The following is a 13,456-nucleotide window of genomic DNA, read 5'->3' as shown; positions in this document are numbered from 1 at the left end:
CGTCTCGTTATGAGACGAGTCCATTACAATCGGTTTATAGGTATTCAACGGGTCAGGTTGGGTGGGGCGGGTCAAAATTTAAATGGGTCGGGGTGGGGTAGGTCAAAGCCCATTTAAACCAGAGCCACTTTGACCCTTTTTTTTGAAGTTTATAAAATAGTTTTTTATTATACTTTATGGCCCGTTGGATCAACCCACTTATGTATTTAATAATATCATTTACTAAATATAAAAAAAAGTGGTAAATTTTTTTTGCAATCAATACTTATAAATTTATAATTATCCGACCTGAATCTTTACACCAAGGCCCGTTAATGACCCGCCCCATTATTAATCCGACCCGCTAATGACCCGTTAAAATGTGACCCGCCCCATCGAACACCTTTAAAGCAGACCATTAATAAAAAATATAAATAAACATTGAAATTTGAATTGTATAGGGCGGCATTTATTTTTTCTTTAAGGTTTGGGCTTAACCCAATTGAGGTCGTCTCATAATGAGACGGTCTCGATTAAGAATTAGTGTAACTTAAATATTTAAAAAACTCTCAAAAACCCTTTGCTTATTATTTACGACTAGTCTCTTGAGAGATCATCTATTTTGAGAGACGTATCTCAAGTTCAGCACATTAAAGATTAATACATAGTTGTCTTATTCTTAATGCCGAATTATATTATCCTTAATGCTTATTTATCGTATCCATAATGCATACTTTCAATATCTTAAATGTCTACTCACATCATTCTTAACGTGTATTTACAATATTTTAAAAAATATATAATGGATAGACCCCAATTAGAGATGTCTATCAAAGAGACCGTCTCTGATAAGAATTTGTGTATAATTTATCAGTTATTTTTGTGAGAGTCTATCTTTTGACAACCTCAAAACAAGAAACCCACATTCTTATTTTCTTTTTAATTTATATTAATTAGGCTATTTGGCCTATATATCTAATGCGTCTCTCAGAGAGACCATCTCTCACAACAATTTATAATTATTTATTCATTTGATAATCCAATCTCAATTGAACTTCCTCGGATAAGATGTTATAAGTTTGATTTTTACTTCTCTCCTCATATTTCTTGACTTACTATGTAATGGAAAACATATTTTGTTTTATTTATTTGTTTATTTATTACCTAAACTTGTATATATTTTTTACTTAGTCAAAAAATACATATATATCAACAAATTAGTTAGGACTGTTTATTATGTCATTGAGCGTATAATAAACACAAAAATACAAACAATAAAAGAATTCTTTATTTCCTTTGTGTATTATCATATCAAAGGCGTAATGTTTTTTTTCAGGTTTAAGAATTTTCAGTAGTTATAATTTATCCTGAAATCAAAAGAAAAAACCTTATCTTACCTTACATTTCTAATAGCTAACTAAAAAATATTAGTTTGAAGTCTCCAAAAAATGCATAGTAAAAGTGAGTTTTGACATATAATTCTTAGGAAAAAAATTTGTCAAAAAGAAAGTGGAACAAAAAATATTATCCAAAGTTCCTTACAAAAATTAATATGTTAGAAAACAATGACGTTCAATCCAATCATAAAACATTGATGCTTGTTGAGAAGAAAAGTAACGTTCTCAATTAAAGAAAATAATGACCTTGGTGAGTAATGGCATGTTCAAAAAAAAATATTTGACGAGTTTGAAAAGAATATTATTTTCGTACAATTAAATTAAAAAAGGACCTTGGTGAGTTCAAAAAGAATGACATACTCCATCAAATAAATTGATGTTTGACGATTCAACAGAATCTCACTCCCGTTCAATCAAAAAATAAAAAATATTTATAATGAGTTTGAAAAGAATGACAATTTCCTACAAGTTCAAAAAATGATGAATGATAGATTTGAATAGAACGATAAAAAAGAGGTGACAATTAGACTCCAATAGTGAAAGCAAAGCTCGAAGGCTTCAATCACAAAGTCAATCCATAATTCTTCGAGATTAAGGAGTTGGCTATGTAGTTGTTGTTTTAATGTGCAATTCTTAACTATTATGAGGTTGTAAGAATTTAAAAATAGGGGTGAGCAACCCAAATAAGGAGTATAAGAGATCATCTTTATACAATCTCAAGGAGGATCTTTACTAAACCAAATGGTAATAACATATCCTCTTCTTTCTCAAATGTAAAACAACTCACATATGGATAATAATGCGCACTTTAACGGAAGTTGTTGCAGTTTCAATTTGCATATACTTATATTATGTGTACCAGATAAGATCACGGGGAAATGCCCACAAACTATTGAAGCATCACCTAAAATCTAAACACAAGCCCATATAAGAAAAAGCAAATGTAAAGTACAAAGGAGATCATTTACTTGAATGATCATGTTGGGAACCAATCTTCCCTACAAATTCTAACACAAGAGACCACAGCACAAATTATCTGAATATGGAGTTCGACCTGTTTGCCTAATGAACTCAGCTTGGGCAGCAGTTTTTTCAGCATCTCGCGCCTTTTGGGCCACAGCTGCTGCTCGTTTTTGTTCTGATTTCTCCCTCGCCATCGCTATCTTTTTCATCATTTTCGCCTGGGATTGTGTTCTCAGTCGTTCAACTTTTGCCTGATACAACATATTTACAACAACCGAATAACAATAGCTTAGAATCCGCGAGTGATTTACTAATTCTATAAAATCATAAATTCTTGTGAGACGGTCAAACCTTAGACGTTCCCCATAGATGGGCTTAATAGCCTAACTAATACAGTTATTAGCATATGAGCTCCTTGTTTGAGGTTGTCTTACCAAAAAAAAGTCTCTCACAGGAGTAGCTATATAATATATAACTTAAATAAACTGTAGTTTGTGAAATGTACCTCTATTCTCCTCAATTCTTCCTCCAATTTCACCTTCTGTTGACTCTCCCAAGCTTGGATTTTGATCTCCTTGCGCTTATACCTGCATTTTACACCATTAATCATCCGAACAAAGCTTACACAAGACTCCCAACTATATCAGGGTAGCACAGACTATATTTTAAGCCTCTATATCCCGCGAAAACAATAGTAAATGTAAAAAATTTACAAAAGAGATGTAAGAGACCTTGCAGCATGCTTTGATATTTCAGCTTCTTCCCAAGCAGCAGCGCGTTTTTCAAATTCAATACGTTCGAATTCCTCAGGATGAGTATCGGGAAAAGGGTATTTATCCTTCTCGTCTTTACTTGCCCAAGCAGCTATATTCATCTTCCCAAGCTGTACACCAAGTGCCACAATCTCTCGTCTAGTCTTGAGCTTCAGTTCATGTTCCGACAATTCTTGATTGCCTTTCCCAGTTAGATAGTGTGCATTACTTTCAGTTGTATGTTCCGCAGGAGCAGTGGTCGGTTCTCCTGCTCGAGGAGTGGAAGGAATCGATGATATGGGGCTACGATAGGGGGTTAATGACCCATTAGGGGTGGCTGTCCGAGAGGGCTCTAGACTTGTGACAGGAGTCATTTCTGTTCCCATGTCTCTCATCGAAATTGCTTGAATACCTGGGGTACCTATATCATGTACAAAGCTCAGGATAAAGGGAATTCTGCAAAATCCCTAAACTAATACTCCCTCCTATTCACCTTAGGAGTCCCATTTGACTTTTCACGGATTTTAAGGAGAGTCAAAAGTGGGACCCTAAGGGTAGGAAAGAGAGTGGTATTATGAGTTTTTTAATGTAAGGGAGGAAAATTAGTATGGGTAATGGGGGGTATAATTGAAAATAGGATAAAGTTACTAAGGGCATAAAAGTTAAAAACCCATACCAAAAATAGAAATGGGACAATTAAGGTGACTTCACCATAAAAGGAAATGAGACATATAAGCTGAATAGGAGGGAGTAAAAAACTATACTAGTGGCTCACTTTTGAGCTCGAAACGACTAACATGTAGTACAGACATTATCATTTAAATTTGCCTATGAGGGGAGTGTTGGAAAATAATCCAGATGTGATCCCACATCGAAAAACTATACGGAGATTGATGAATATGTATACTTGATGCCTGATGACCTACTCCTAATACCAATTGGTTTTATGATGGAACTTCATCGGGTTTGTGTATAGTCAACTCTCCTCATTCGCGGAACGTGTTATGTACAAGCCCAATAATGAGTACGATCTCAAGAATGGATAGTAGAAAAGCTAAATGGGATGAGAGAGGTAAATTGCATACAAAAATGTCGACTCTGATACCATGATAAGTTTATTATTGGGCTTGTACACAACAAGACCCGCAAGCGAGGAGAATTAACTGCTCACAAACTCAATGAGGTTCCATCATAAAACCATATTGGTCTTAGGATGGAACCTCATTGGATTTATGTGTAGCCAACTCTCCTCTTATGCAAGTCTTGTTGTGTACAAGTCCGTTAAGAAATTTATCGCATCCAAAATTCACGTTTGTGGGAGCCATTTTATTGGTATTGGAGTAATAGAAAGTTGTTGTACTATTGTGCCTAAGGGTTGAAAAAGCACAGGAATATAAAAGATTATATTTTTCATCATTTGAACCAAAAGTTGATGTTTAAACAAAAATTAATCCAAAATTATTTTAAAAAATAATTATCATTAATGGGTTCATGAGTTAATCAACTACCAATCAGAAACATCATATCCGTCAGTAAAAAGGCTAAAATCAATACATCCACTCCCAAACCCAATATTGGCGGGAACCACTTAATAGAATTAAAGTAATGTAATGTACTATTGGCGGGAGCCACTTAATAGAATACCAATCGAATTAGAGGAATGCAATATAGTATTGGCGGGAGCCACTTAATAGAATTAGAGTAAAGTAAAGTACTCTTGTTTTTGCAATGGGTTCATAAGTCTCCTCTAAAGTCAATCATATTTGAAACAAAAAATGGTATTTTATAGACTAATAAACAAAAGGAGAACTTCATGACCCAAATTCTCTACCAATGTGAAAAAGAGAAAAACAGACTCCCTAGTTACACATTCAACAACACATGATATTATAGGGGCCACTAAAAGTTCATACAATAAGAATTCTAAGTAAAAAGTTAGAGACAAAATTGATACCTGGGACCTCATGGGTTGAATTATTCATATTGCTGACTTCTCTTGGATCATTGCTTTGAGGATGAGCAAGAATGAACCTATCCAAGTTCATATGTCCTGTGGGTTGGCAGTTATCAACCCGCTTCATTTCGGGCATTCTCGAATGTGGGTGATCAGCCTCTGGAACCACTCTAACCATGTTTACGCCTGTCAGACGATTCCCTCCGGTTTTTCCTAGGGTCTTTGAATGATTTCCCTGGCCTGTTTGCTTGCTCATTATCCATTTTTCAGCATCATTCCATTTGTATGAAGTAGGCCTAGAGAGGGACCGGGTTAATGATCTATAAGCCATTCTTTCCCCTTTATGAAACTCGAAGCTTGATGAACTTGCATTACTGTCATAATCAAGATTTTCATCATCAATGGATTTTAATGGGTGGACAGCACTTGAATTCCCATTATCACTTCTAGTTGGTTGTTGTGTCTTGAAACGACCATGACCATGACCAGGACCGGGTTCCATGTTTTCAATTGGCGGGAGATGATTTTGCAGTGGTACAAAACTAGAAACTTCTTGCTCGCGGAGTGTTTGTTGAAGCTCAAGGCTCAAAGCTGATGTACAAGCATTAGCAAAATATAAATAAATCAATATTACCATAGTGTGTTGATCAGTGTAAACATAATTCGCTTTTTGAATTCGCAATTCGTTGGAAATGACCATAAAGTAGCCCAAAACCGACCATAATTCGTTTTTTTATTCGCGATTTACGATGAGATTAAAGAATTATGTGGCAGCAGTGCTGATCAAAGTGCTACCAATCCTCTTATATAAATTATTATTACAAACTTCATCTGAAAGTAATGCACCAGATTTTGGTGGTCGAAGCTCACTAATTTAATGACAAATAAGTTGTTTGCCTTATTTGATAAGTGGAATATACTGGATATGATGATGAGATTGTCAGCCTTGGTAATGTGATAATGCCTCTACTGAATAGCAAAGGCACTTGGAATTTTTTTGACTTATAATTTGGCTTATATCAATATAATTAATAAATTTTGTCCTCCGAGAAACTGGGTTTGGTTCTCGCAGTTCCCCTGACATTCCTCAGGCCTCAGCCTACCATGTACCGAAAAGAAAATACTATCCTCGTTATCTTTATACTTACAAACCACCAATCAGGCACGCACATTGAAAGGGAAATTATGCAATGTAAATGGACAAATTATTAAATTATAATGAACAAAAATATTTCCCTAAATTATGATATATAATAGGAGCAATATTTAGTATTCCCATTCTAGATCCTTTTGCAGATCATCATTTGCTTATAATCATATGGTAAAATGGTGAATAGCAAATCAACTTTTATGATCTGCTATAAATAAATTCATTTATTAATTTTTTTTAAATAATTCCACTTATATTGGTTTATTATCGAAATTTTCCATAAGAAAAATGAAAGAGTCTATAGCAATAAATCATCATGCTATAGACTATTAAATAGTCAATTTAGTCAATAGAGTATTTCATTAAAATTATCATGAAGCATTTTGGGTTTATTGTAAAATGGTCAATAGTGACATTTAATTTTCTACAATGACTTTAGTTATTGTGAAATGATACACATAATTGGATGTAAATAATGTCTCATCATATCAATATTTCCCCAAATCGGTCCATTGAGAGCATTTATTTCAACCCAACAAACATATTTTCAAAGTTTGAATCACTTGATATAGAATTTAAGAAATTGGCCTCTAACCCAAACCAGCATATTATCATCGGGAACGCACGAGGCGAACATGCTAAGGCCATCACAGTTCGTCACATAATCACCCGTGAGTCTACTCGTGTGGACACACCCACAGGGCACCCATGGGCTTGGCCCCACGGGTTATGAACGTTGACTTGCATACAACTCACGATGAATTTCACGCTTTTCCAAAACCATATGGTATTAAGAGATTCATCCACTAAGTACAATATACAAGTCTACAACCCACTCTTTTAGCGAGATGAGATCTTCCTTATAAGTGAAGTATTTCCAATGTACACACCCCATAAGCCAAGGAGATACCATCCCAAAACCATATGACAATCGAAAAAAGGGCAACGACTTAAAAAGTATATACGACAAAAATAAACCATCCCAACATAATTTACACTCATCTTTTTCTCCAATGTAAAATAACTTACACCTGGGTAATATTATAATAATAACTAATAAGCACTGATTAACACCCCACTCCCCAGATAGTATGATTACAGATTATGACCCAAAATGTCAAAAATGGCGCTTCTCAAACTCAAAATAAATAAATCAATTAAATGCCAAGAAAAAAAGGGAAAAACACACAGACCTGAATCAATATTATTATCAATGGAGGCAGAAGCAACATCAAGTAAGCTATCATTAACAAACTGAGAATCTTCCAGTCTAGAACTGGAAGGAGATGTTCTAGATGAATTACTATTTGATCCTTCTTTCTTCTTTTTCTGCTGGGTTACTCCCATACCCATTAGCTTTGCTCTCAATTTACTTGGTGATATTATTCCTGCTCCATTCTGCAATTTTATTCCCATTTTATTAGCTCTAATCATGATTAATTTAGTAAATTAACAACATCATTCAAATTTCAAAGCTAAATCAGGAAGATTTCTAAAATTATAAGCCAAATTTAAGAATACCCATTTAACAAAATGATTAGATAAAGAAGACATGGTCATCTGGGTATTTTTAACTTTAGATTATTACGAAAAAAAAAATAGGGGAAATAAATTATTCAACATCAATTACAGCTAACTAAACCCATTATTCATATCAGAAAACGGATGAATCTAAGATTATAAGTCAAATTTAAAACATACCCATTTAACAAAATGATTAGATAAATAAGAAATGGTCATCTGGGTATATTAAATTTTGATTATTAAGAAAAAAAAGGGGGGAAATAAATTATTTAACATCAATTTAAGCTAAACCCATTACCCATATCAGAAATCAAGAAGAATCTAAGATTATAAGTCAAATTTAAAACATACCATTTAACAAAATGATCAGATAAATGAAAAATGTTCATCAGGGTATGTTTAAATGTTGATCATTAATAAAAAAACAAGAAGTGAGAAAGTGAACCTGAGGTTTGTGAATTCTTTCGTACTCCATTATTAGAGATTTTGATCTATGCTATCCAGTATCCTGCAATGGTGGAAATTAAAGAGGGAAGAAATGGAGAGTATTATTAATGTAGAGAATACAGAGTGAAAAAAGGAATGAAAATGGAGGGAAGAGAAAAAGAGAAATGGAGGAACGGATTATGGATTGGAATTTGGAAGGTTGTTTATTAATGGAAGCCAACACGAGGCGAGACTGTGTGAGTGAATGTGAGTGTGAGTGTGAGTGGCCACCAGAAAATACTTTGACTGCCACGTCACCATATGACTTTTCATATGCCAAGGCAATCAATTTTTGATTAGCCTCATTTCGGGAATTATTATTTGAAAAAATTAAAATTTATAATTTTTTAGATTTATCATATCCACTAAAAAAAATCTCACTTTTTAAGTGCTATTCTTGTAAAAGACACGTGTGGTAAAATGACCTTAAAATAAAAAATTTATATATCCTAAAAATTTTTATTATTGGCTATTAAACTCAAATATAAGACACATCTTATAGTAAAACAATTTCATATAATAACTTGTTACTTTTTAATTAATATAATAAAAAAAATTACTTTTGTATTATTATTCATTTAAAATATTTTTTAGTTGTATTATTTTTTATATTGATTCTTATAACTCTATTAATTTCGAAAAATATAGGAGAACACCTTCACATTTAATATTGACAAGATTTAGAAGGAAAAATAAGCATTTAACAAATAGTAAGGGCTATCTAGATCATTAGATGAATTGATACTCGAATTAATGGATTGAAATCATTCTCAATCTTTCTCATTTTGAGATTCATTCTGTTTTTAAGACACGCTTAATTAAACACAATTAAAAAAACACCCTCCTATCCCTGCAAAATGTCCTATTTGAGATTTGACATACTATTAATAATTACTGTTAATTTATATTTTATTTTAAATATAGCTATAAGTAAATAATAATTGGGTGAGAATGTAAAATCTTATTTAATTCACATTAATTTATATTTTATTAATAATAATATCTTTAAATTTTTTATTATGTATAATTATCGATATTAATAATTAATAAAAGTAATAGCAAGTGCAATCCCAAGTGGGACAAATACTAATTGAGTTGAAATATATGGAGTATTTGCGTAGGATCATAAAAATTTTAGATTATGAATTTACAGAACTTATAATTTTAAATTTGTAATTATAATTAGAATTAATGAAATTATAATTTAAAATTTAATATTTATAAATTTTGTCTTTGAAAAGATTTTTATTTGTAGTTTTCATTTTTTAAGGAAAAAGAACCAAAAAAATATAGAATACAATAATATCAATAAAAACTAAAAAGTATATATCCTCTAGAACCTAGATGGATATACTTCTTCCATTCCATTCAGTACAACTATTTCATGAAGGTTAGATATTACTTCCTTCGTTCTGATATTGTTACTATATTTGTATGGGCATGGAAATTACGAAAAGTGATTGACCTACAATGTAGTTGATTGTTTACTTTATAGAGTATAGTATTTTATTATTGGTAATTGAAAAAAAAAGGAAAAATAGGTTGTTAGGTTGCTTTATAGAGTATAGTATAGTATTTTATTATAGAGTATAGAGTATAGAGTAGGATAAAAATAATGGTAAGTAGAACTTTAAATGATTGTTTTATTACTAAAAACGAAAATATAGCAAATAATATGAAATTACCAAAAATAAAAAATGTAACGGGTATTATGAAACGGAGGAAGTATAACTTGAAATTTATAACCTAATGTGTAGACTAGTCGGTATAAATAGAGTAGTAGGTTGATTAAATATGAAAAAGCAAGACACAAAAATCAATCAGAATACTTAGATTTTGGGTAAATTCACATGTTATTTCCTTTTGGCTTTCGGCAGAGCAATTTTAAATTACTATTTGTACTGTTTCTGAGTTTCGACTATGATATAAGGCAGAATCATTTTAAGAAATTGAATTGCGTCATTTTTTGAATTGAATTATATTCCATTTTAATTGATCAATTAAATTTAAAATAATTTTTCTTTTATTTAAATTAAATATTTCATTAAGTTTTACATACTTATTAATGCAGTAATTTTAAATATCTTTAAGTACGTTTGATTGAAAATTATTAAAAGATGATATTAATAAAATATACATCGATACGAATTAAATAAGATTTTAGTTGAATAAAATATAAATTATTTTCCCTTAAAGTAGGATACATTGTAAATAATAAATCAATATTTGTTTGATCCACTGAAAATATAGCTAAGTATTATTTATTTTTTAAAAAATATACCTATATAGTATATGTGCTAAAAATAAACCGACATCATGTTTATAACCATTCTCAAAACTTCTTTATAAGTCAAGAATTAGAAATAAAAAATAATTTAGTTTTTTCAACAAAAATTTCAAATCAATGGATTTATTTAAAAAATAAATAATAGTTAAGGTATTTATTTTCAACAAATTAAACATATCTATTTTTACAATTTTCCTATTAGAATAATTGATAAAAAAATTTCAAAAAAAATAATTGAGACATTTAATAATTCAGACCATTTTCTAATTTTTTTCTTTTCACAAGTCACTAATAAACAACTTCACTGACATAGTGCCATTGCATACGTAGACGTAGTGGATTTGGTATTTTGTCAAGTCTTTTCAACTCCACGAGTTTGAACTTGTATGTAGTACTACTTTCTATTGAATTATAGTAAGAAAATATATTGTTTTTAAAAAGTTAGATATTTGATAATAAATAAAGATAGAGATTAAATTATATCAATAAAATTAAAAGAGAATTATAATATACTAATAATATTAAAAAAAAATGAGTCTATTTTTAAATACGAAAATTAATACTAAAAAACTAAAATAACCCAATATAACAAAACGTAAATTGAGTGGGATTATGGTTTACAAGCGCAGGTTTGAAGTGGGTAAATGGTATTTTAACCAACTTTTACTCAAAAGTCATAGGAGTATCGAACTAGCCAAAATTTTCACTTCAGCGTAAAAACAGTTTACTGCTCAAAGTTACTGTGTTTAATTCTTTGTGTTAGGCAGTCTGATTGTGAGATGTTCTTTATACGTGAACTTAATATTTTAGTTAGCTTAATTATTAGCATATAAACTCTTTATTTTGAGATTGTTTCATCGATAGACGGTTTCTAACAATAATAGCTGTAGAAGTAATTATTGAACACTAAAGTGTTGTTGAATATTGAATGTCCCGTTTGATTAGTGAGACTAAATGATGGCACTGAAAATAATTTATAATGTAAAATTCCATCAAAAGTTCTATGTCATTCCCGTGGTAATGAAACCTTGATCACAAAAAAAAATTATTTACAAATTTTCATTACCACCTAATACTTTCACTCTCAATGGTAATGCATTAGAAAAAAATTTAAAAAGAAAAAGAGATGATTAAAGTTGGACAAGTATGACCATCAAGATAACAAGAGTTTTTTCAACTAAAATCACACTAATTTTCTTTCTAATTACCATCATTTAATACCACCTACTAAATGAGTGGTAAGTGTCTACAAACATGAGAAACAAGTGCAGTACTACCAATTAATTTTATGACTTAACCTCCTTCAAACTTATATGGATTACCTTTTCTCATTTCTATTTAGATTGTTCGAACTTATTTTTTAAATTGTAACCTAATTCAAGGAGAATGATAAAAAAAACGAAAGGCATAAGAATCAATATTAGTAATTTCTTCGTTTTAAATTAGTCGCAATATTAGCTATATTTACACTATTCACTCATCATTTTTAATGTGTAATTAATTCTTAATTTATAAGTTAAAAATTAAAATATAGTCAAGTAAGATCTTATTTAATTTGTCTTGAAATAAAGAATATTAATATTAAAATTTTATAATTTTTTATTGTAAATAAAAAAAATATTAAAAATTAAAGTAATATATTAAACTAGTGTAAAAAGAAATTATATAGATTTGGGCATATTCACATGTTGTCTTCCATTTGGTATTGGGTAGGGTAGGGCGTAGGGGTAATTGAAATTTGAACAGTTTGCAAAATAGCATAATTATTTATTGAATTCAGACCATTATAATTTCTACTCACTATGCAATCATAACATATTCCGCATACGCAGCGGTCGGTGAAAGACTTTTGTTTACTCGCCTCATAAAATTCTCGTCTAAAATAGTACTTCCTCCCTTGCGGAAAACTACGCCGATTTTTTAAATTTTTCATTATTTAAGTTTATTTTATATATTATGACTAATATGTAAAAAAAATATAATTAAGTGAAATTTTATTTGAATTGTACAATCACATACTTTCATAATTTTAAAGTTTTTATAATTTTAGATATGTATAGTTCAATATATAAATGATTAAAATAACACATTAAATTGTATAAAAAATCAAATATAGCAAGTATAATAGGAATGAGAAAGTGTGGAGATATGCAAATTACACTTTATGTTCTTTTAAAAGTTTTCACAAGAATCTTCACGGAAATTAAGAAAGATAAAATATTTAAGATATTAGATATAGTATTTTATTAAATAATAAATTTAGTGGAAAAAAATATAAAGACCACAACTGATAAAAACTGTTTAAATAAAGTTGATGGAAAACATATAGGAACCATTAAAAATATAAAAATGTTAAAAATAGAGTTAGTAAAAGATATGCAAGACCAAAGGATAAATAAATTTATTTTTATTCAAAATTTATAATATAAATATAACATACATTATAAAAACAACAAATAAAAAAACCATAAAATAACAAATAAGAACTTTCTATTAAAAAAAAATATACTCATATTTAATTATTTATTAAATTAATCATCAATTATCTATCATCTAACACAAATAAAATATCTGATAATCACTATAGTAGTAGTCGTATTGGATTTGGTATTTGTCATATCATTTGAACGCCACGAGTATGAATATGGAGTATTTGAATCTTTCAACTGGCAAGTGTTGACCGGTCAACTGTCTTAGAAAAAATATGATACAAATATAAAATGTTGGATGGATCATGGATGTGTTCATCGGTTTGGCAAATACTAGCTCCATTCCGTCCGTTACTTATTTGTTTGAAAATTCTATAAGGTGAAATAATTTTTAAAAAAGTTTTTCATAGATTTACACAAGTTAAAATAAATACATAGAGTTTGTTAATTCATTTTGAAATATATATATATATATATATATATATATATATATATATATATATATATATATATATATATATATATATATATATAT

At 29.9% G+C, this 13,456-nt stretch overlaps 1 protein-coding gene across 1 annotated transcript; it reads right to left on the bottom strand.

Annotated features, from left to right (window-relative positions):
• Nucleotides 1–2,166: 2,166 nt before the first annotated feature.
• LOC130823975 (uncharacterized) lies at nucleotides 2,167–8,428 on the bottom strand. Its single transcript, XM_057688827.1, has 6 exons — nucleotides 8,165–8,428; nucleotides 7,389–7,593; nucleotides 5,046–5,636; nucleotides 3,071–3,512; nucleotides 2,845–2,926; nucleotides 2,167–2,590 (listed from the first exon to the last, which is right to left on the bottom strand). The coding sequence occupies exons 1-6, from the start codon at nucleotides 8,192–8,194 to the stop codon at nucleotides 2,384–2,386; spliced, it is 1,557 nt and encodes a 518-aa protein (XP_057544810.1). The 5' UTR covers nucleotides 8,195–8,428; the 3' UTR covers nucleotides 2,167–2,383.
• Nucleotides 8,429–13,456: the final 5,028 nt, after the last annotated feature.

The sequence above is a fragment of the Amaranthus tricolor genome, chromosome 9 (assembly GCF_026212465.1).
Source record: "Amaranthus tricolor cultivar Red isolate AtriRed21 chromosome 9, ASM2621246v1, whole genome shotgun sequence".
NCBI classification, from domain to species: domain Eukaryota; kingdom Viridiplantae; phylum Streptophyta; class Magnoliopsida; order Caryophyllales; family Amaranthaceae; genus Amaranthus; species Amaranthus tricolor.
Note: the sequence above shows the minus strand (reverse complement) of the source record. Positions and strands in the feature narration are given on the sequence as shown.

What these genes read in the sequence shown, in the direction of transcription:
- LOC130823975 (XM_057688827.1), bottom strand. Translation starts at nt 8,194, where the DNA reads ATGGAGTACGAAAGAATTCACAAACCTCAG. An exon ending in TGATAATAATATTGATTCAG is followed by an intron (nt 5,637 to 7,388) that starts GTCTGTGTGTTT and finishes CTTGTACATCAG; the next exon opens with CTTTGAGCCTTGAGCTTCAA. An exon ending in TTCAACCCATGAGGTCCCAG is followed by an intron (nt 3,513 to 5,045) that starts GTATCAATTTTG and finishes TACATGATATAG; the next exon opens with GTACCCCAGGTATTCAAGCA.